The following is a 25,042-nucleotide window of genomic DNA, read 5'->3' on the forward strand; positions in this document are numbered from 1 at the left end:
GCCGTGTGTATAGTTTTTTAAACAGAAATAATTTTGTTGCTAATACAGTTTTATGAATATACGATGGAATTATTTGCAAAATAGCTATAAGCCTCCGTGGCGCAATCGGCTAGCGCGTTCGGCTGTTAACCGAAAGGTTGGTGGTTCGAGCCCACCCGGGGGCGATTTGTTTTTAATTAATAGTAAGTTTTATATTTTAGCTCTTATGGTTTTAATATATATTACGGTAGTGTTTATAAACTCTGAGAATGAGTTAGATATTTTGGTTTTTTATCCAGTCAGTTATAACCTATTAAGTTTACGTATTATCCTCCACTTTACCGTATTCATGAATTCATTTTATTGCAGTCACATTCCCGTTATTATTACATGTTGTGTAGTGTATTGTATAAAATAAGGATATACTCTTATATTATATTTCTTAAGATTTTTAGCTTTAAAATAAATAGATAAATAATTCTTTATAGGACCAAATTCTTTACAATTTCTTAACCTGTCACACTGCGTGACAGTTTGTCGGCGGAATTAACGCTTGTCAACATATATTATACATATTAAACATTTTAAAAGGAAATCTTAATTAAACTTACAATCTTAAAGACTTAAAAATCAATGCTTTTGAACTCGGTAAGGAATTCATTTTTCAATTTTTTTTTTTATATTAGTCAAATTAGTCATTTTTTGTTAAAAATTTAGTCCTTTAAGACATACTACGTTATTAAATATTTAAGGTAACAAATACTGATCCGTCCTTTTGCCATAATAATTATTTACAGATATTTCAATAAATTTGCGTTCTCTTACTCTTTTGGTATAACGGATGTGCGCTTAAGTACTTTACGCTTGTCATTATTAAAATGTTCCAGAACCAAAAAATATTTAACCTTTTCATGAACCGGACGAAATTTATAAATTATAAATAGTTTTTCATAATGTCTAAGAAACACTAATTTTTTTTTCAATTGTTACCTAAGCTTTATCTCATTTGTGTTTAACGAACAAACCAACAATAGTATAAGGAAAAAAAGCAAAAATCTTCACATTGAGATTCATAATGGCAAAGTAGTGAGCGTAAATATAAAAGAGTGTGAAATTGCACCGGTCGGCTGACGGTTAAACGGGTTAAGTGGAGCCCAAAAATCTATTATACGCATTGTTGATTCTAAGTTATTACCGGTTTAAGTTTTACTCATTCTTCGCCATCCGAGAACTATCGAACCGTTTCGTTTATTTTATAAATAAAAGGTTTTTGTTTAGTAACGAAATGTTGTTATTTAAATTGAATATTTTAATTCAAAAGACTCCGATTGAAGTCTAGAATTAATTATTAAAACTTTAACCACCGTCGTCATCTTTTTTGTTACGCGGTTATCAACGTACGGTCACAAAGACCGCTATATTACTATGTTAATATCATTGATAGTATTGTTTATTTGACATTGTATTTTTAATGTTTTTGTAAATAAATATTTATATCTAAAGAAATAACTACCAAATATTATGAATCAATTTTTGTTTTTAATTTTTCCAACAATAAATAATTTCTTTTTGGAAAATTACACTTATGATCAATAATAACTAGACTGTTGAATTTCTTACCAATTTGTATCATTTCAATAGAAAAAAAATCGTTTAACTGTTCAGCGAACGATTACCTTTTGATTACCTTATTAATATTGTTATAAATGACATTTAACAATCGATCGCGCGATAACTTCACGCTAATTGCAAATTGCTTAATTTTAACTAATAGGCACGCCGGTCTGTATTCCCGTGAGCGATGTGGCCAATCTATCATTTGCGCACTGTTTGTTGTCGCATTAGTTCACAGTTGAGACATTAACGAATGAACGTTGGAACTTGATGGCTTACGTACTAGAGTTACTTTCATTAACAATATTATATAAAGAAAAATAGAGTGTATATTAAGATTTTGATATTACTAGCATGTAGAATATCACTTCAGCCTATCGCAGTCCACCGCTGGACATAGACCTCCCCAAGTTCATGCCAAAAACGGCTTAACGGTTAACTCATGTATTTTGCCTATACTCACCACGCTGGGCAGCATAATCCACTATCGCATGTAGATTGTGAATTAAATAATAATTGTTCTTATCGTATCTCGCATGACTTCTGGATCAAGGGTCAAAGACATGTTAGGTTTGATTGATATCTCACGCATAGTGATGACGTTTCTCAACCTGAAGCCCCTTAGTTGTCCATTGATTACGTTAGAATTGAAAGGGTTCGGGAAAAAATCACAAAATATCACAATGACGGGGATGAGATATTACGCATATTTATTTTTCCTTAAAACAAACAACTAGCAAACTCTCTGCAACCTTATGTCTGGATATTTTTAATGGATGATCCTTTAACGACCTGTGCTGAGGCCGAGGACCTACCCAATCTACCACTGGAGAAGTACTATATTTAACCGGATTTTTCAAATATATTTTTTTGATAAAATTTCGATAATATATCAAATATATAACAAAAGAATAATAACAGTATTTCGAAATATAACTCAGTATCACTTTAATGTTAATGACAATTTGAATCAACTCCAAATTGCGGTGAAGGAAATTATTTAGCAACGAGATGGTTCCCGAAATTTCGTCTACATAGAATAATTTTATTGCGTTTTCCTTTCTTCTGGAATCATCCTCCTTTGTATAGCCTTGAGGGATGGGACGGTAACTACTAACCAAAAGCATAAATATGAATTTTCGCATCCAACTTGGGAAATTTTGGGTTCTCAATATAAATATTTAACTCATATAAAACCTTCGTTCTATTCCTATAACGTTAACGTAATTGGATATGAGACAAATTATACCTTAAAAAAAACGGACATTTCTCTTTTTTTAAATTCTGTGGTAAAATTGTTAAAAATAAAAGGAAAAATAATAATAGATTATAACTGATTTATTAAGATTTAATTTAATTTGCGTTTGGTTTTAATCTGAAAAATTTCCGCGAAAGTATTTTTATTGTATTAATTTTACTTTGAGGTTGTGTAAATCCCGTGAGCGATGAGCCCCATTTATCATTATAATGGAACATTAACGAATTTGACTTATGGTATTATAAATTTAATTAATTAATTGTGTATTTAGTCTAAAAGGTCAATGTACTTTGATAATACAAATTATGGTGAAAAATAAAGTTAAAACTTTAAAATAATAACTTCAGTTATTTTAAAAGTAGGGTTGATTTTGTATTTAGTAAAAAAAAATTGACGGCCTTTTACGGAACTATTCTATTGATTAATATTTTATAATATACTGTAAATAATGCAACATTTAATTAATTACTAATAATATATGTAGAGAATATTCAATGATTTTATTAACTGGGGTAGGGTACAGCAGAAAATTTCCTGCTCAGAATATGGAACAGCCCGACTGGGGTTAGTACCTTACTGAAGATCAGAGCTAAATAATACTGTATTCAAATATTGTTGTGTTCCTGTTGGTGGTAAGGTTACCATAGCTCCTGGGAAGGAATTAGGGATAGGGTCGGCAACGCGCTTGCGATGCTTCTGGTGTTGCAGACATCTATAAGCTACGGTAATAATCATTTACCATCAGGTCACAACAACTATTAAACCTGATATTGATATTTTATAATTCGGTTTCAACCTGTTTTTTATAATGCATAAATTAAATGCATAAATTATTACAGCATTAAAAGTGACGACTAAATTTAAATTAATTGGAAGATGCTTAGAGTAGTGGTCACAGCACTGGCTGTTACGCTGGCGGTCACGGGTTCGATCCTCACTCACGACAAACATTTGTATTGGCCATATAGATGTTTGCCGTAGTCTGGGCATTTGTGCTTGGTTCTTGTGTGTGTTTCCTGGCCCCCGACACAGGAGAATACCTACTGGGGGCCGTTGCGTGTGAAAAGTATATTATTAGTATAAAATAATTCGAGAAATTATAGTATAATTATAAAAATAGGTACAAATAATTCAAATAAGTAATAAAAGTTCAAACATTATTAAAATTACATTAATAAAAAAGTTTATTCCTCGTTACTTCCTGGTAATTTTGCCATGCTGTTCGAGGATTTCAAGGACAATTTCTTGAATAGAAATTCACAATTTCTGATGGCTATTGGAAATGAGACTATCCGCGCGATAATGAAAGAAACCGACATAGCCCACAGAGTAAGTAAGTTGAAGTGGCAGTGGGCTGGTCACCTGTGTCGCAAGACCGATGGCCATTGGAGTGCACATGTTCTGCAGTGAAGACCGCATGCTGGCAAACGCAGTATGGGACATCACTCAGACCGCTGAACCGCCAATATACTGATTGCTGGTGTAGGCTGGATGATGATTGTGGAAAGCTGGGATTTCTGGCGCGATCTGGATGTCCAGCAGTGGACTGCAATAGGCTGAACATAATAACTAACTGACAAACTTTTTTAGAAGTATGAACATATACAAACAAGTGATATCAAAAGTGTTACAGCTCTTGATCGTTATATGCATTTGTTATGATACATTAAATGTATACCGCAAGTGTTGCGGTCAATAAATCATCTCTGTTTGCAATTTCATTAGCGGTTCCCCGGTGAGTCGTTAATGCGTTATGTTCTGACCATCTTGTATATATCAACGATAAAGTGCCCTTGCATATACATCCTACTATTGTGGATACTTGATTCTTACTACTATGTATGTGTTTAGCAGCTTTCTGAGAAGTTCTTTAATAGTTTTAATATGTTTGTTTTGAAAGACATATCTAATGTCTGTCTACATACGAATTTTGAAATAATTACAAGATATTATAATGAACACCACTGTTGGACATATATATATATATATATATATATATATATATATATATATATATATATATTATATAACGTTGCTGTTGCTTGTTGCTTTATTTTACTGTATTTTATTTATTATGTGTTTGTGTGTATGTATGTGTATGTCTGTGTGTACTTGTGTGTGTGTGTGTGTGCTTGTGTGTGGGTGTGTGTGTGCGTTTATATATGTTCGTAGTGTATTTATATATAGATATATATGTTTACTACCTTATGGTTACCGCCTGCAATATTTTCTGTTTGGCCTAAAGGTTGACTGGGAGAAAACTAGTTGAGAGAACAGTTGTAACAAAACTGTGTCAAGCTTATTTTATCTCTGTCCCACTATCGTTTCCGTTTTACAAGTTTTAGTTATCTTTAATACGTTTTGTGTGATATCCATTTATTTATTTATTTATTTTTGCTTTTTTTCGGTACAATTTAGTGTAACAAAGGTAAACGTTTTCTGAGAAAATCTCAAACTAACCCAATTCCAAAAATACATGTTACATGGAAGATTGGACAGACATTAGACGAAGTACTGGTAATATTAATTCGTTAGTATTTCTTTCTTACCATTATTCCTCTTACATAAAGTTATGTGGGGCTCAACAAGACAAAAAAAAAAAAAACTTTTATTCCTCAACTTTCAATAAAATCGTTATATAGCTATTTAAAAATAGAACAAATAATTTAAGCTGTGCAAATTATAGCATGTAAAGATTCTTTTTTCAACCCTAATGTAGTTTGCTGAATGATTGTCCATTTTAAAGATATAAGGCATGAGCCTCCGTGGCGCAATCGGCTAGCGCGTTCGGCTGTTAACCGAAAGGTTGGTGGTTCGAGCCCACCCGGGGGCGGTATTTAATTTTATTTCACGTTACGCCTCTTAATCGTTTCTTTGGCTTTATTTTTATGTATTATTGAAATGTTGATAAGACTATCTAGGAGCCTATGTAATGCAATCTACTTATTATTTTATATGGTCAACCGGCTGACTCAAGCCTTGACTATGGACAACCAGCCAAGGTATGTTTTAACCGACTTCAAAAAAGGAGGAGGTTACTCAATTCGATCGTATATATATATATATATATATATATATATATATATATATATATATATATATATATGTATGTATGTATGTTCGGGGATAACTTCGTTGTTTATGAACCGATTTCGATAATTCTTTTTTTGTTGGAAAGAAGATATTGCCGGTGTAGTACTATGATAAGGAAACCAGGATCTGTTGAAGGGATCTCAGAGAAATTGAGGGAAACTCTCGAAAACCTGCATAACTTTTTACTGGGTGTACCGATTTTAATGATTTTTAATTTAATCGAAAGCCGATGTTTCTCATGTAGTTACACTTAAATTTCATCGAGATCTGATTACAAATTTTGGAGTGATCTTTGATAGTGCATATTTACTTGACTATTTTTTCATCTACCTACGTTGTATTACTTGTTGATATAATTGAAGTCGGTTTTTTTTTCGTTTGCCTGCAAACACAATTATATGTTATGTTTTTGAGCCTCATTTATACTAACTATTTTGTATTAATTTTACCTGTTATATGGATACGGCAGGCTTTGAAATACACAGGCCGAAGACGGGCAGCAGCGTCTTCGGTGCGACAAAGCCAGCCCTGCGGTCACCAACCCGCCTGCCCAGTGTGGTGACTATGGGCAAAACACGTGAGTTCAAGCCATTTTTGGCACAAACTTGCAGATGCCTATGTCAATACCGCTATAAAATTAAATACCGCCCCCGGGTGGGCTCGAACCACCAACCTTTCGGTTAACAGCCGAACGCGCTAGCCGATTGCGCCACGGAGGCTCATGCCTTATATCTTTAAAATGGACAATCATTCAGCAAACTACATTAGGGTTGAAAAAAGAATCTTTACATGCTATAATTTGCACAGCTTAAATTATTTGTTCTATTTTTAAATAGCTATATAACGATTTTATTGAAAGTTGAGGAATAAAAGTTTTTTTTTTTTTTTGTCTTGTTGAGCCCCACATAACTTTATGTAAGAGGAATAATGGTAAGAAAGAAATACTAACGAATTAATATTACCAGTACTTCGTCTAATGTCTGTCCAATCTTCCATGTAACATGTATTTTTGGAATTGGGTTAGTTTGAGATTTTCTCAGAAAACGTTTACCTTTGTTACACTAAATTGTACCGAAAAAAAGCAAAAATAAATAAATAAATAAATGGATATCACACAAAACGTATTAAAGATAACTAAAACTTGTAAATCGGAAACGATAGTGGGACAGAGATAAAATAAGCTTGACACAGTTTTGTTACAACTGTTCTCTCAACTAGTTCTCTCCCAGTCAACCTTTAGGCCAAACAGAAAATATTGCAGGCGGTAACCATAAGGTAGTAAACATATAAATCTATATATAAATACACTACGAACATATATAAACGCACACACACACCCACACACAAGCACACACAGACATACACATACATACACACAAACACATAATAAATAAAATACAGTAAAATAAAGCAACAAGCAACAGCAACGTTATATAATATATATATAATATATATATATATCTTTTGTACAATTAAATGAAAACGTGTATGTCGTAATCATTTTAAAGCAGTTCAAGCAAGCACTCGATAGTTAACAGTGCAGTTACATAGCAGATACGTTATCTCGTTTTCTTAAAAGCAGATCTAACTTTGTATTACTTATAAACGTTATTGCCCCAGCAGTAAATTTTCTTCTTCTTCTTCAGGTTAAAATGACTTTAAGCTTTTGACTTTTAATTTTTAAATTTCTCTTAGGAAACAACTTTAGTGAAAAACAAAGGAAGGGGATAAAAAAATGATATACGACAGATAGGCTAGAAATTTCGTTTCGTTATTATTACTATATTACGAGTTACGGATAAATCGATATTATTTTTAAGTTTAAATAGGAAACGATAGTCCCTAGTTACAGCTCCATCTCGATTTTTAACTGAATTCCAAAGAGGAGGAGGTTCTCAAATAGATTGACTATTTTTTTACGTATCTGTATATGTGGTGGACCGATTTTGATGTTTTTTTTTTATCAAAAAGTGGTGCGTGTCGTGTGGTTTCATTTAAATTACATTGATCTAATTAGTACTTTTCGAGTCATATCTAATAGTGTGTATTTACTTGATTATTTTTACGTTGCCCTACTTTCATTGAGTGTACCGATTTTGTTGATCCTTCTTTTAATCGAAAGCTGATGCTTCCACGTTTTGAGTAATCTTTAATAACGCGTACTTACTAGACTAATTTTTCGTCTATTTACGTTTATTTACTAAAATCTTGTTAAAGAATAAAACTTTGTAGTTTAATTAAAATCTATCGCTATAATTTATAAAATAAAATATGTTACGAGCTACAGAGATGTAGATGCACCTTTATGACACGAATATCAAACCAATATTAGTGTATTTAACGTATAGCCTCCGTGGCGCAATCGGCTAGCGCGTTCGGCTGTTAACCGAAAGGTTGGTGGGTCGAGCCCACCCGGGGGCGGTATTTAATTTTATTTAATGTTACGCCACTTGATCGCGAGCATCATTTTGCAGTAGTACTTACGTAAACATGCTATTATAAAGTTAAAGTTAACATGTATCGTTTTTACATATTATGGCAATAAATAAATAAATATATACACAATACACACACGGTCGTCTTTTCCTAAAGTAAGCAACTTAATGCTTGTGTTATTATAATAGTACAGAGAATCTTTTAATAACAGTTAAATAATCCTCATAAATAGACGTAATATATATACACAAACACATGTGCACACACAAGCACGCACACATACACGTGGTAAGAAACAGTGAACAACTGAACACACATGAAACATGTTTCCACATAAATGTCATTTTTAGTTTTAAATTTCACATTGTCAGCTCTTTTTTGTGATGTTAAATTAATAATAATTAATTCCTAAGCGCATTAGTTGTTGTTACATGTAATCTAGGTCTAATCTAGGGGAGAATACTGGCTTCACAGTACTGCTAGTGCTAGTCAGAGTAATAATATAATTGTGTCCAATAAAGAATATAATTATTATTAATTATATCGTGATTTTAATCTTAGAGCTATAAAACTAGGAACTAAACCACTTTGTAGAGTATTCTCTATAGAAGTTGGAAAGGCTTAATAAGCTATCCTTCAAAATATATATAGCACTGCGATGTTTTTGTAGGCTTATAATAAAAATGATTCCGCCATACATTGTTTTGTTATATCTCATAAGGCTGAAGAAAATTGATAATAATAAAGAAGATAAATAAATGGTCTATCTGATTTTCTAAGTTTTCGTTATTTAAAACAATATCGGCTTTGGACTAGTCGTAGCAGAACAGTTGTCGTGAATGTCTATTAATGCGACAGATGATACAATATCGAAGTATGTCTCATGAGATGTTACAAAATCGCAAGTTATGTCTAATTTAAAATATATATATCACATTTATCTTTTATCAATGCATACAATAAAAATGTAACGGATCGCCGTCTGTACATGGAAAATATATGAAAAAAAATATTATTGGGACCTTCATCAACACAAATAGCACCCAAAACAATGATTGTTAGAATCTTTGTCTGCTTGTCTGCGTTTGTGCACGATAATCTCAGACACGGCTTATTCGATTTAGATGTGATTTTCACTAATATATTGTGGTAAACTTCACTTAACATTTAGTGTTTGTTTCATGTCAATCGGCCCGTAAATAAAAAAGTTATGCCAATTTAAAAATCACGTTGAACATGTAAGTACCCAAACGACGGTGTTTATAATTCAAGATAAACCAAAAGATATGTCCAAAAAATGCTGGCCAAAGTCACTATTCCACGCAGACGAAGTCGCGGGCACAGCTAGTAGAAAACAAGGTAAGAAAACAAACTAAAACAAACTTCAAGCAAAATGCAAATAAATCTTGGTATATCAAAAGACAGTTATCCGCGCTTTCCTACCGACTTCCATCTCAAGTCACAAGTCTCTCCTCTTAATATACAACCTGCGTAAATGTAAGAATTATTTATGGTTGGCGTGTGATATAAGTTATTTGGTTCGTGAAAATGTTTTTCCGTTAGTAGTCAGGTTGGGGTGTAAAAACGTTGAACTAAAATACGTATATGCTTATTTTATTGTGGTAATATGTAGTATTTTCCATAAGGTTTTCTCGTAAGTTGTTGAAATATTCACTGAGTAAGATTTTGATAAGATTATTTATAATTAATTAGATATTAATATAGTTCAATGATGTTGGAGGTCAATGTCATATTGCCGAAACTGGTCAAATTGTGTAAAGTACAATAATTTATATCATTTTTGAGGGAGCTTAGACATGGTATTCTGTAACAGGAAATTTCTAGCTAATTGTTCTTCTTTCTTAACACCTAATATGAAAACTCCCGCTCAAAATATGGAGCAGTCTGACTGGAGTGATAAAAAACTCGACCTTACAGAAGACCACAGCTAAACAATATTATTTTCAAGCAGTATTGTCTTCCTGTTGTTGTGCAAGGTGACCAGAACTCCTGGGATGAATTGGAGCTACCCTATGGTCGGCAAAGCGCTTGCGATGCTTCTGGTGTTGCAGACATCTATAAGCTACGGTAATCGCATTTCATCAGGTGAGCTGGACGCTTGATTGCCGACCTAGTTATGTTATAAAAAAAACTGGTGCTAAGTGGAATTTTAAGTAGTGAATCATTTTAGCTTATTGTTTTGTTGACAGTTTTAATTTTGCGAATGAATTTTTTTTAAATCGTGTATGAGCCAATTTTCGGTACAACAGTCACGGATATAACTTTAATTGTTTAGCACGATAGTTTCTTTTTTGTTCAGTTATAAGACATGATGCAGAAGATTTTATGATGTTTTATATAAAGCTTTTGATAGTCTCTTACAAGACTGCGTTCCTCGTATTCAGTGTGTAAAAATCTTTATAGACCGTAGTATAAAGGCACGAATCATTTACATCGTCGCGCGACACTCCATCAAATTGAAAGAAATCGAGAGGAAATGTATTTGTCAGCGGAATAGCTCCGTTTTGTCACCATCTCCGAGTGAGAGTTTTTGAAAAATAGTGGTTATTCGTTTAATGTATTAGATCATATCTTTGTTTCTGTAAGAATTTCACCGTTTTGTGTTTCATGTTCTTTACTTAAGTCGACGATTCTGTTAATTTGATAATATTTTGGTAGACATGACTTATATGAATATAGTTTATATAAGTAGGGTAATGTATATATATAGAAAATGTTTATCTATATCAGACATTTACCTGCAATAAAACAGAGGTACAAAGTTAGGCGGGTAATACGAGTAATAATCTAATATCGTACTCGTATAAAAAAGATTTTTTATGTTCCTCTCCAGAGCTGGGGTATGTACATTTTAGTTAGTCTGGTTACCAAATGTGACAAAAAATTTGGTTGATTTTTATAAAAAAAAAACTGTATTATTTTTTCTTTGTATTTTATGTTTGCTTATATCATTTAATGTCTCTCCTTCGCTTCAATAATAAGTTATTGCTACTTAAAAACGAAAAAAAAGTTAATGTATATAACATTTTAACTTTTAAATCTCTGACTTGGTAACCCGCGTAAGGATTGCGGTTAATTATATTTCGTACTATTTACGAAACATTTTAAGAAAACAGGTCACTTCTCAACTAAATACGTTATTATTTCACGTAGACCTAATATAGCATATAATTTAGTTATTGCTAAAGAAACTTAGATACATCATTCGTACAAATTAAAAATATTTTAGGTCCAAGAACAATACAATCTGGCTCCATTCTTTAGTGACTAGAATAGTAGTCTAAATGAATGAGTTTCTATCCTTCTGTCATTTATTGAATTAGGTACCTTTTGTAGAAATTCATTGATACATAATTCTGATTTGTTATAAATATTATCGCAACTGAGAGTAAAGTACGATGGCACGTGTAATCATTATCTATATTATGTTATCATTAATCAATTTCAAATCAAATATCAATATTATGTAAGCAATATCATTATTCCGATAACCACCTTATTAAATTATTTAATTACTAGCTGTGCCCGTGACTTTGTCCGCGTGGAATTTAACAAAAAAGTGATTATTCAGTTCACAGAGTTTTTCTTAAAGAGAATTTCTAAAATAAATAAATAAAGTAGCCAATGTTACTTATTACGTCAGTTATCTGGCAGTGAAAGCCCCGTCAAAATCGGTTAAATCGTTTCAGAGATTAGCGGAACAAAAAAATGTTATTTTGGTTTATATATCCTGTATAAATCCACATACATTTAGTAAAAAGCGGTTATTTTAATATTACAAATAGAGACTCCAATTTTATTTATTTGTATGGGCCACCTGTTTAAATAACACAAGTTAGATTTGAATTGTCTATATTTAATTCTATTCATTCTTAGTGGGTTATAAAGGTTAATCACTATAAATGACTTATCACTTTTTAGAATAACTATCTAAGCCTCCGTGGCGCAATCGGCTAGCGCGTTCGGCTGTTAACCGAAAGGTTGGTGGTTCGAGCCCACCCGGGGGCGAACAATATTTATGTTTCAATTTTACGCTACATTTTTGTTACATTGACATTGGTTTTACGTATTATGTCAATGTTGACAAAATTGTCTAATAGCCTCCGTGGCGCAATCGGCTAGCGCGTTCGGCTGTTAACCGAAAGGTTGGTGGTTCGAGCCCACCCGGAGGCGAACAATATTTATGTTTCAATTTAACGCTACATTTTTGTTACATTGACATTGGTTTTACGTATTATGTCAATTTTGACAAAATGGTTTAATAGCCTCCGTGGCGCAATCGGCTAGCGCGTTCGGCTGTTAACCGAAAGGTTGGTGGTTCGAGCCCACCCGGGGGCGAACAATATTTATATTTCGATTTTACGCTAATTTTTTGTCCAAACCAAGTCAATGGACTTGGTTTTACGTTTTATGTCAATTTTGACAAAATGGTCTAATAGCGGTCTAATGACGTAATCGGCAAGCTCTTTTGTCTGTTCATTTAAGGGTTTGTGATTCGAACCCACCCGGGTGGTGAACGTTTTTAAATAGCTTCATCGATTAGAAAAAGTCTTCTTGTGACAGAGTATCGCGAACGAATCGAACTACAATAAACTTTTATTGCACACTTTACTACAAGACAAAGGTTCTAGAAAGATATTTTAAGGGTTGTTAAAGAACTATAAAGGCGTTTTAATTTGAGACGATTGAAATTACTTGACAAGTAAACTGTATTTAACCCTAGATCACTAAACATATTTCGTTGTTACTTTGTCACTAAACATTCGACTGACAGACTAACAAATAAAACTACAAATATTTGTTTTATTTAATATATTTATAAAAAAAAAACAATATGCCACAGATGAGTTATTACTATACTATTAAGTTTTAACAAATAAACATATATTTTACCTAGTTCTTACAGTCATTACAGGTCGGAACCGTGTGCTCCCCGCAAATGGCTTTCTTACACAGGTAGCACGAGTATTTGGTCATCCTGCGTTTATGATATGGGCAAAATACACAAATTTTTCGCTTGTTTGTTTCTTCTTGAGTTGAACTGGATGCAGCTTCATCAATTTTTAAGATATCTTTTATGGTTGCTTTTATATCCCTTCTTAAAGTTGGTGTAACATAGCGTTCATGCAGCCAAGGTTCAGTAAGGCCATCAGCAAGTCGTTGGATGAGAGCTCTACGCTTCAAGGGCTTTTGACCTAGTCTGACCATATTAGACACATAAATGACATATATGTTGACCATGGTCAAATTTAAAATGTTATAAAATATTGCTTGAGGCCACCGATTAGTCTTACGACTAGCACATATACCCGAACACATTTGGTCGATGGCATCGACGGCGCCTTTGGTACTATTATAGAAATGAATTATTTCTGGTTTGCTTGTCGTGCCATTAATATTGGGTTGATCGTGAGCAGTGGACAGAAGATATACCATCTTGTTAGACTTAGGTTTGAATGACACTAGAGTTTTCTCAGCATCAAAACCAAACATAGATGTGCCAACATGTCTATCTTTTGCGTTTTTCATTTCTGATGGAATTTCTTTCTTATTACTGCGAATAGTACCAACAATAGTCAACTTATAGGGATCACCCAGCAGTTCTGAAGCTAAAGGAACAGAAGTAAACCAATTATCCATGGTAATGTTTCTATTACTTCCATACAAAGGTTCACACAAATGCTTCACAAAGTACATTCCAAGAGACAAATTTCCTGTGTCAGTGCCTTTACCGAGATAAGGTGTAGCATTATAGGCATACCTGGAGTTAGAGTCTGCTACCATTACAATTTTTATACCATACTTATTGGGCTTGTTTGGTATGTACATACGAAAGGGGCAACGACCTCTAAACCCGACCAATTGCTCGTCGATTGTAACATAAGAGCTTGGTTTATACCACTTCTTGCAGTTGGCAATAAAATCTTCCCAAATTTTTCGTATAGGGGCAAATCTGTCTAATGCTTTTCTCTCTTGTCGTGTAGTTTTATCATCAAAACGACAGCATCTTAATAAAAAGTCGAATCTCTCTGCACTCATGCATGCCTTGAATACAGTGCCGCTTTTTTGGGGATCGAACAAAACTCTAGTGGGTAAATGATTACTTTTCATAGCTGCTGCTTGAATTAAAAGTCCCAATAAAGCCTTAATTTCGTTAGGTGATGTATGAGATATTGTGTAACTATCTTTCTTGTACTTCTTCCTTTTCAAGTCGATTTCGACATTAGTATGAAGAACAATTTCGTTTACCATATCTTTGGGAAAAAACAAATGAAACAGAGGTAACGGATCAACTAAATTTCGCGCTTCACCTACAGGTCCTGGTATGAAATGGACGATATTACGGCTTGATGTACGACAGCTTGAACTACGCGGCTTGGTTGCCCACTTATGTTTATTTTTTCCATACATATAAATCTTACTTGACTGAAGAATCACATCTTGATTTAGAGCTTGAGATCGAGGAGATTGTTCTGGTGTGGTAATATCATCATCAGAATCTATTATCCTTCTTCTAGTGCGATTTTTTCTACTGACGATAAGGTCTTGGTCGGAATCATCCGATTCTTGTTCGCTTTGATCAGTGTTGATCACAAAATCATTCTCTAAATTGTCTTCAGTTTCAGAATCTGAACTATGAAAATTACTTACGTCTTGAGGTACTTCCTCTTCATCCTCACTATCGCATTTCTCAAGAATACTCAATATTTTATCATGATCTTTTTCTATATTCATCTAAAACAGAAAAACAAATACATTTAAAAACACAATTCTACAATTAATACACACATACCTAATAAGAAACCTTCATATTATTTACAAAAACGGTAGTAGGTATACTAACAACAAATAATATTGTATTACATTATTTTATAGAAGCATTACTAAACAATAAAAATAAAAAAGTAAAAACGCACCTTGGATTTTTATTCACACGTTGTCACTAAACATTCGTCTGTGGGTCGAATAATTCGCAATTTCTCCGGAACTGTTATGCGTGCGTCCGAGTCGCTTACGCATGTGACACTAATTAACCAATCAGGAAGGTACTGAAGCGGGCGGCGCGGTGATGCGTCGGGAACATACCTAAACACCGAATGCGGAGGGGGTCTGTCGACTGTGAGACGAATGATTAGTGATCTAGGGTTAAATAAAACATTCCGTTCGAGAGAAAAAAACAACGAATTTTTGGATATTTAAAGAGTATCCGCTTAATAAAGGCAAATTGTTAGTGTGATATTGGATTACTTATAACTCGATCAATGTGTATAATATATATTTTGAACATTAGGTGAAAATATTGAGCAATATCGTCAAAGAAACCATATGAATATAAGATAACCATATATTGACCAACTAAAATGTATTAGGATTTCAGGGACGTCTAGTCTCTGTAATTGGTGAGGTTGAAGATCGAAAGAAAATTTCAAATGAAAGTAATATATTAGTATAAAATTAATGATCTGCACACTTTTGCCATAAATAATGTGCCATAAGCTATTTTCTTGTAGTTTCATTTATTTTTAGTTTTCATATTTATACATATTATATGGGAAGCTACGCCTGCGCTGTTTATTCTAGACTAGCGACCCGCCCCAGCTTCGCACAGAACCAGAAACTATCAGTGCTCCTCTACTATATTATGCATTTATTAGACATATAAACATTCCTCTGGAATAAGTCTATTTACTAAAGAAAACCGCATCGAAATCCGTTGCGTAGTTTTAAAGATCTAAGCATACAGAGAGCGGGAAGCGATTTCGTTTTAGACTAGGTAATGATGACACAATAAATAAATAAATACATAAATAAACACTTTACACTTACTTTTGGTAATACAGTAGATGATATTTCTGAATATCCTAGCTGTCTATGATCACGATTATGATTCAGCCTGTAACATCCCACTGCTGGGCATAGGTCTCTTTCTCCATATAGGAGAAGGATTGGAAATTAAATCCACTGCTCCACTGGGGTTTGGCGGATATATTTCCCATTATGAGTAACGATCGCTACCAGGTAATTATGATAACAACCGGGAAAATGAAAGAAATATTGAAATTGTTTCAGTAGTTTCATCGAATCAACAAACAAATGTTTCCACTTTATATTATTAATATAATATTTCCATAAAACAATCAATTGCCGCCAGGAAACTTTTAAACATGCGTGCCGTCACGCACGCGGTGCGAATATGGGTCATAGTTTATTTTTGTTTTTATTCGGATTAGATTTGGCGTATAAAATATATGTGCGTGTTTGTTAAGTAAATGCTTCAAACATAAATAGTGTTGAAGACGGTTCATTTTTAACTACATGATCGGTATGAGTTCATCTTAGTTTTACTGTCGTAATTATTGGCATTGGAATGCTTTAATGATCACATAATTTTTTTTTTATTTACTAGAATAATGAAGAATAAGAAGATAAAACGATAAAAGTAAGTACTCGTAAAATAATAAACAAAAAAAAACTATTTTTTGGAGTTTACTCCCTAAGAATCCGGTACGTTTCTCGTAACGCCATCTATCGCGTTAAGTCTAAAGGTGTAACGACGTTTTCTAATAACGCCATCTCGTTGTAGCGTATCATCGACAGACGGCGTTATTTGATTCGTTTATTTACCATTTGATTTGGTATTATTCTTTTTCTTAGACAAGTAGGCCTTTTTTGTGCCTATTTAGACAGTCGATCTGAAGGAGTAAGCTCCAGTCCTGCGTCGGAGCTGACACACACCTTCAAAAAGAAGATCACAGCTAAATAATATTGCTTACAAGCAGTGTTGTGTTCCTATTGTGAGTAAGGTGACCAGAGCTCCTGGAGAGGGTAGAAGGTAGGGTCTGCAACGCGCTTGCGATGCTTGTACTGTTGCAGGTGTCTACAGGCTACCGTCATTGCTTACCATCAGAAAAACCGGACGCCTGTTTGCCGACCTAGTTGTATTAAAAAAAAACAGAAGACGGTATAATAGTTCTAAATATAGTTTATTCAATCGCGGAAGCAGCTATATAAAACCAGTTTCTGGGTTAATACAATAAACGTATTATTGATCTTGAGGTGACGGTGTAAAAATGTGGGGTTATATTTCATAATAATAAACAAACGTTGCATTTGTGCCCTACATTAAGATTGAAGATGAATCCAATGCATGTAATTTCCTGCTATACTCGTGGACTACAATATGTATTATAATCATACTGGAAATAAGAAAGTATTGTATTGTCTATTTATAATTTTAAACTAACCTATTGCGAAATATTATAGGTAAATAATACTGATTAAATTGTACTAAATTTTAATTGAATTATATAATTATTATGTAATATTTGAAGACGCATTGGCGCAGCGGTCACAGCACTGGCAGTTGTGCTAGCGGTCGCGGGCTTGATCCCCTCTCAGGACAGGCTATGGAACATAAATTGTCAATTGTCGTGATTTGAGTGCTGGTGCTTGTGTCTTGTGTGTGTTTCTGGAAACCCCGACACAGGAGAAAAATCCTACAAGGGGCCGTTGTATAAAAGCTTTTATTCATTATATTTATTTAATTAGCCTTTTCCTATATTTACTCCCTGCATTTGAAACTATTGAAAGATATTACTCCTCACAGCTGAATAGCTAGTAATTATTACATAAATATACTTGTACGCAAAGTAATCTATTGTACGAATACAAATGAAAAGGTAAAATGAGGTCCATAAAAATTACATGTAAATTAAAAATGTACGTTTCATAATAACTGCCCACTGCTATTAAAAGGGTATCATTTATTACAATGAAGTTGTAAATTAAAAATGGTGAGTTATTGAAGAATGCCTCATAATATAAATCGAATATTATTATTTTTTTTACTAATTGTTTAAAATATAATTCCTTTTTTATTTGAAGCTTGTACTCCAGATAGTATATGTAACTGAGATATTGTACAGTAGGAAATATCCTGCTCAAAATATGGGGCAGCCCGACTCGGGAACTACCTCGACCTTACAGAATATCACAGCTAAGTAATACTGCTTTCAAGCAGTGTTGTTTCCTTGTGGTGAGTAAGGTGACCAGAGCTCCTGGAGGGGATTGGGGGTAGGGTCGGCAACACGTAATCGCTTACCATCAGGTGAGCCGTACACCTGTTTCCCAATGTATTGGGGCAGAAATGTAATAAGCCCATTGCTTTTATGTTAGTCGAGAAATGCAAGTTTCATATATGCTCCTGATTGTGTCGCTAACAATAATACTCATTGTAACAGCCGTAGTAACCGTCGCGAGTGATTGCGTTGTTATAAATTGTTTTAGACTAGGGATGAACACTCTGAGCCTTCAATAACATATTTTTAGTTTTTTCTTTGGTGCGGATTCCTTGAAGCGTATTTAGCGGAAGTGTAATGAAATAATCTTAACTTTTTTCGGTTTAACTAAAAACACCGCGACACGAGAATTTTATATATTAGATGTAATATTATTTACATCCGATGTCCAATGAGATGGTTCCGTCACCACACATCTCTGTCGTGCGAGGGTTTTCCCTATGCATCCTTCTCCGTAACCTCCGTAACTTATGTAAAAATAATTACAATACTATATTATATATATAAAAAAATGAAATAAAAGGCGATATACAGAAACCAATAATGATAATAATTTAATTGAAAGCCATTTGAACCTGAAGAAGAAGAACAAGATAATGATTTAAAAATTGTCGCAATATAAATAGCGGCAGTTCGAATTTATATAAACAAAAAAAACTGTAATTTTATCATACATTAATTTAATAAGTATAATTTTATAAGGATCTGTGGTGTTTCATGCTACATGAATCATTAATGGATTCAGAAATTATATAAAAAGTAAATTAGACCAAATATTCCGAGAATTCGAGTATAACAGAATTCAAACAATTAGAAGCCTTATAATATTATGCATAAACTTTGTAATATCTAATCAAAACCCTGTTTGTAATTCTGGTGTAGTAATGCATGAAATTGCCTAAATAGCGATGGCCGTAGGTTTGATTTCCTTATGGAGCAAATTGAAGTGGCAGTGGGCTGGTCATCTGTGTCGCAGAACCGATGACCGCAGGAGCAGACGGGTCCTGGAGTCGAGATTGCGTCTTGGCAAACGCAGTATGGGACGTCCTCCGGCCCGTTGGACCGACGATCTACGTAAGATTGCCGGTGTAGGCTGGACGAGGATAGCGGAAAACCGGGATGTCTGGCGCGAACTTGGGGAGGCCTATGTCCAGCAGTGGACTGCAATAGGCTGAACTGACTGACTGATGGAGCAAATTTTTGTATTCGTGTAAATATTTGTTCCGGTCTTGGTCTACTCATCGTGCCTTAGAGTATAAATAAAACTGTTGGTTTCAGCTGTTAACATAAGACATCTGATAGCGACCCTTAATTTTGATAGAGATATTGTCGACCTACCTTCCTAAATTGGGAAAGACATCCTGTCTTTCCATATTTAGAAAGACATCCTGTCTTTCCATATTTAGAAAGACATCCTGTCTTTCCATATTTAGGAAGTCCAGTTCCAGGAATCCACTTCAGTTTATAATAAAACGGAGAGTTTGGTTCAGTTTAGTTCAGAACAAAAAAATGAGGTATGTAATTGACACACGGCAGAAGTGAAACTTCTGAAAAGTCATACGAAGGTAGTATGTTGCGACTTGTTCTGTTGACGATTATTACGGTCTCGTGAAAAAGGTCATTACGCGTCGCTTATGCGTTTAGAGCAACAATGTATTCTATCTTATTCTCACCTACACATTTATGTGTTTTTTTTTTTTGTTATTACAACGATTTAGAAGAAATTTTACTTCAAAAATATTATTTATCAAAAAACGTTCGACAGCCCTAACCTAAGACACGCGTTACGGGCCCTTTTATCGTCTGAGGAACCTTATGAGTCTCGTCATGTGAAAATTTATTGTTACGTCTTATTCCCTTTTTATTTCATGTCCAACTGTGTATGGCTTTATGTTCCATACAATATGAGTCAAGTACGAGCCCTCCATTGTACCAAGTCTTTGATGTATTTCTATGTCTTTCGAGTACTTTCATTTCGACTGCTTAATACCACTTTGGTTCCTTTTGAATTCTATTATTGCGTATGTAATATCTGTAATGATGTAATAACGTGGATAATTTTGTTTGTGTTGCAAGTAAAAATCATATAAACTGTTTTATTGGATTAATTTGTATATACTATTAAGGTGTCAAGTTAGCGTATAGTACTCTTGTTGATAGCCTGTTACCGTGGCCTATAGATATATCCAGAACTTCTAGCTACCTTACTCCTTAATTTTTTTTTTAATTATTAAAAACGCAACACTCTTAAAAAGTGGTTTTCTAAGTAACGGTAATCAGCATTTTAAATGAATGCTAAAAACTATTTTGAAACAATTAACAACATGAAAAATTACGAAAATATTTCCACTGTAAAAAATGTTTTTCCAAAATTTATCTATATAGAAACAAAGCTGAAATTGTCAAAACAATATCTCTTTATCGAGTGACGGTAATTTCGGTGAGAACATTTGGCTATTAGGCACCTGTGGTTTGAATGCACAGTTATTTGCTGATATGAATTCTGATAACTTTACAGATATTGTTGATAATGATTTCACAAAAAAATACACGCTTCAGGCTCGAAAGGCAATCAACAGGATGAAAATCATCATAGTTCATAGACTTTACAGATATATATCCTGATCTGGGTGGTTGTTTATGGTATTTATGCCAAGCAATTTTTTTTTATTTACCTTACTTAATGAATAAAAAATTCTATCTAACATTATAGGGAACCCAATGTAAAAATAATTCCACAGTGTTTGTGTAGGCTTCAGTCTGTAATATTCCATTGCTGGGCATAGGCCTCTTTGCCCGTGGTCGAGAAGAATCAGAGCGTAACCCACCACGTTGCTACAATGCATTTTGGCGGATATATTCTCTACTATGAGTAACGATCGCTATCAGGTGTACATGATAACAACCAGGACCGACGGCTTAACGTGCTCTCCGAGGCACGTGGAGATACCGACAAAGACTGCATAAACACACAGACCACGGCAAACATCTGTATGGCCAATTCAAATGTTTGTCACGTACGGGGATCGAACCCTCAACCGCCAGCCCAACAACCCACAAACCAGTGTTGTGACCGTTGGGCCAACACGTCAGTATTTGTGTACATAAAACAAATTAATGTATGTATTAATTACAATTGTCGCAACCAAAAGTCAAATAAAAAAAATTCTAAGTTATTTTCATAAAGCTTACTGGCTTGATTCTTAAGGGCCAATTATTTTCAAAGGTACTTTTGACGGAATTGAATTTACTTCTTTTCTTTATTCAACATAGAACAACTGTTTCGGCAAACAAGCCTACGTCTCACCTGATGGTAAGTCATTACCATAATTTAAAGACGCCTGCAACACCAACCAAGGTCACCTACCTTACTCACCAAGGAACACAACACTTCTTGAAAGTGGTATTATTTAGGATGATGATCTTCTGTAAGTTCTGTTCCCTCCCCAGTTGGGTACCCCAGATATTGAGCAGGATGTCTCCTGCTGTGCCCTACCTACCTTCTAAAAATGGGTTGACCAAAAACAGATATATAGTAAAATTGGGAATGATTTAATTTGAGGTATGTCATCCGTGTATTAAAAAAGTATACCCGTGGTTTCAAATCGAATCTCAATGCATTTATTTCGTCAGCCAGCAAAACAGATTCAGATTTCAATAAAATTTGGTAAAATTAATTTCGGACATCCCACATCCCACAAATATTATAATATCGTATTTCTCTGAATACACGGATAATAATAGTCAATTCTGTGCTGAAACCGGTTATTTGAAGTCGATTTATTTTAAGATTTTTGAAGTGAAACTTTTTTAAAATCGTTGTGATTTGAAACCCGATGAAAATGCGTCGCGACAAAGGACATAAATGCGTGAGCTTTGCATGACACTTACGACCTTTTTCACGAGACCGTCATCATCGACGATAGAAAAATCGCCACGGCCTACCTTCCTACGACTTCTTAGAAGTTTCAATTCTGCCGTATGTGAATTGCACACACACTCTTTATTAGTTTGTGTCTTAATAGAGTCAGGAAACATAAAGGGCGCTGTGTGTCAGACGCATGTCCACAGACCCAAACGAATTTGAAATTAATATTTTTTTTATAGGAGTTTGTTCGAGTAGGTTTCAAGAGCGATTTCGAATCGTCATAATACAAATTTATATTGTACTAGCTGTGCCCGCGACTTCGTCCTTGCAAATTAACAAAAACGTTATTGTTCAGTTTGCTGAGTTATAAAATAAATAACTTTATATATAAAAGTAGCCTAAGTTACTCCTTACTACATCAGCTATCTGACAGTGAAAGTCCCGTCGAAATCGGTCAAGCTGTTTCAGAGATTAGCCAGAACAAACAGACAGACAGACAGACCGACCGACAGACAGACCGACCGACAGACAGACAGACTAAAATAAAATAAATGTTATTTTGGTATATATACCTACCATGTAAACATCCATATGCATTTAGTAATAAGCGGTTATTTTAATATTACAAACAGACACTCCCGTTTTATTTATTTTTATAAATAATTTTAAAAAATACATTTTTATTTTTTATGGAGCTACAAACGATTCGGAATGTATATTCTGCTGAGAAGAACCGGAAAGAAACTCTGTGCCTAATATTTTAAAAATGTCACGCGTTACAGTTTTAGTCATATCCTTCACGATATAGGTACAGTGCCGCTGAATTCATACATCTTTCTTATTACCTCTGATATGTAGAGCTCATTTTGTTTTTAAGAAAAATTTATTGTAAGTATGCTTGTTCTGTCAAAATAAACATGTACAATCTAACCAACAAAGTTTAATAAGTCAAATAAATTACACATTCCACTAATTGAATTCGCTCAATTATCGGCTTATATAATTAATATGTCTAAACAACGTAATTAATTGTGAATTAACTATGTTACGTTCAGTTGATAATTTTCAACAATTATAAGTTTTTAGACGTCCACGCATTCTCGTCAACATAAAGGGGGGAGGTAAAGAGCGGGCGGGGCGGGTGCTTGGTCATTGTTTTGGTCAGTGCGCTGCGTACAAATTTTATAGAACACTCCTTCTGGTTTGTTCTGTATTCTGAGGTATCGGCATATTAAAGATCATTCTTAAATTGAATGAAAATGTTAACGCGGATGAATGACTTTTTTTTTAATGAAATTAAATAATGTAATTTTGTTACATCTTTTTTTTGCAGTTAACTCTTTACTTAACGGTATGAAAAAAAATATAAGGAGTACAATCTGCTGAACGAATGACCTCGTTATTTATTTGTTTATTTTTATTTAAATTCTTCTTGTACAATAAATACACTAACACAAGTGTGTACAAAAGGCGGGCTTAACGCTAATGCATTTTCTAGCAGCCAACCTTGGTATGTGCAAGAAAGTATAGTGTGTTGATGTACAATAAAAAAAAAAAAACAAAAATCATATCACAACATAATACTAATAATATAATATAATAATATACGATAATACAATATGGCGTAATATAATATAATGATTTATATAATACAATAATATTTAACTGAGCTACTAGCTGACCCTGCAAACGTTGTTTTGCCATATACGTTATTAACCCCCTTAACCCCCCCCCCCCCGTAACTTAGGGCATCCCCCTATAGATGATATGATAAATAGATGTTGTTTAATTCTCAGACCTACCCGATATGCACACAAAATTTCATGAGAACCGGTCAAGCCAATATAATATAATATAATGAAATATAACAAACGAAAAAAAAACCGACTTCAATTACATCGACAAGTAATACAACGTAGATCGACGAAAAAATAGTCAAGCAACTACGCGTTATTAAAGATTACTCAAAAAGTAGTTATCAGATCTCGATGAAATTTATATGTGACTACATGATAAACATCAGCTATCGATTAAATTAAAAATTATCAAAATCGGTACACCCAGTAAAAAGTTATTACGGATTTTCGAGAGTTTCCCTCAATTCCTCTGGGATCCCATCATCAGATCCTAGTTTCCTTATCACGGTACCAAACTAGGGATATCCCCTTTCCAACAAAAAAAGAATTATCAAAATCGGTACATCCAGTAGAAAGTTATGCGGTATAATACAACGTAGGTCGACGAAAAAAGCGTCAAGTAAAAACACATTATTAGATATAACTCGAAAAGTGGTTGTTAGATCTCAAATAAATTTAAATGGGACCAATTGGCACACACCACCTTTCGATTAAAACAAAATTTGTCGAAATCGGTCCACGCGGGCAAAAGTTCTGATGTAACATACATAAAAAAAGAAAAAAAAAAATAAAAAAAATAAATTACAATCGAATTGAGAACCTCCTCCTTTTTTGGAAGTCGGTTAAAAATAATATGACGTTACTCCAGCTCAGTCATTGCGGCCAATATTCTCCTGATTATATTAATATAGTTATTTTTTTACGGAGATTTTGAAGGAGTCCTTAGAGGGCGCCTTCCTAATCTATTCAGGCAGTCCATTCCACAGTCGCACGTCTGCAACAACGAAACAGTTTTACATGAATCCTGATCGGTGTGATGGAAATGTCAACAAAAGGT

The 25,042-nt window shown here is 33.8% G+C and overlaps 1 protein-coding gene and 7 non-coding genes across 8 annotated transcripts; 6 read left to right on the top strand and 2 right to left on the bottom strand.

The window, feature by feature from the left end:
• The first annotated feature begins 90 nt into the window (after window positions 1-90).
• On the top strand, window positions 91-164 carry Trnan-guu. Its single transcript has one exon. It is a non-coding gene; the product is annotated as a tRNA-Asn (tRNA).
• A 5,446-nt stretch (window positions 165-5,610) lies between these two features.
• Trnan-guu lies at window positions 5,611-5,684 on the top strand. Its single transcript has one exon. It is a non-coding gene; the product is annotated as a tRNA-Asn (tRNA).
• Window positions 5,685-6,589: 905 nt separating this feature from the next.
• On the bottom strand, window positions 6,590-6,663 carry Trnan-guu. The gene has a single exon. It is a non-coding gene; the product is annotated as a tRNA-Asn (tRNA).
• A 1,628-nt stretch (window positions 6,664-8,291) lies between these two features.
• Trnan-guu lies at window positions 8,292-8,365 on the top strand. Its single transcript has one exon. It is a non-coding gene; the product is annotated as a tRNA-Asn (tRNA).
• Window positions 8,366-12,335: 3,970 nt separating this feature from the next.
• Window positions 12,336-12,409, top strand: Trnan-guu. The gene has a single exon. It is a non-coding gene; the product is annotated as a tRNA-Asn (tRNA).
• Window positions 12,410-12,500: 91 nt separating this feature from the next.
• On the top strand, window positions 12,501-12,574 carry Trnan-guu. The gene has a single exon. It is a non-coding gene; the product is annotated as a tRNA-Asn (tRNA).
• A 91-nt stretch (window positions 12,575-12,665) lies between these two features.
• Trnan-guu lies at window positions 12,666-12,739 on the top strand. Its single transcript has one exon. It is a non-coding gene; the product is annotated as a tRNA-Asn (tRNA).
• Window positions 12,740-13,294: 555 nt separating this feature from the next.
• On the bottom strand, window positions 13,295-15,136 carry LOC123662790. The gene has a single exon (XM_045597587.1). The coding sequence runs from the start codon at window positions 15,134-15,136 to the stop codon at window positions 13,295-13,297; it is 1,842 nt and encodes a 613-aa protein (XP_045453543.1).
• Between the last annotated feature and the right edge of the window lie 9,906 nt (window positions 15,137-25,042).

Source organism: Melitaea cinxia, chromosome 19, assembly GCF_905220565.1.
Source record: "Melitaea cinxia chromosome 19, ilMelCinx1.1, whole genome shotgun sequence".
Taxonomy (NCBI): Eukaryota; Metazoa; Arthropoda; class Insecta; order Lepidoptera; family Nymphalidae; genus Melitaea; species Melitaea cinxia.

What these genes read in the sequence shown, in the direction of transcription:
- LOC123662790 (XM_045597587.1), bottom strand. Translation starts at nt 15,136, where the DNA reads ATGAATATAGAAAAAGATCATGATAAAATATTGAGTATTCTTGAGAAA.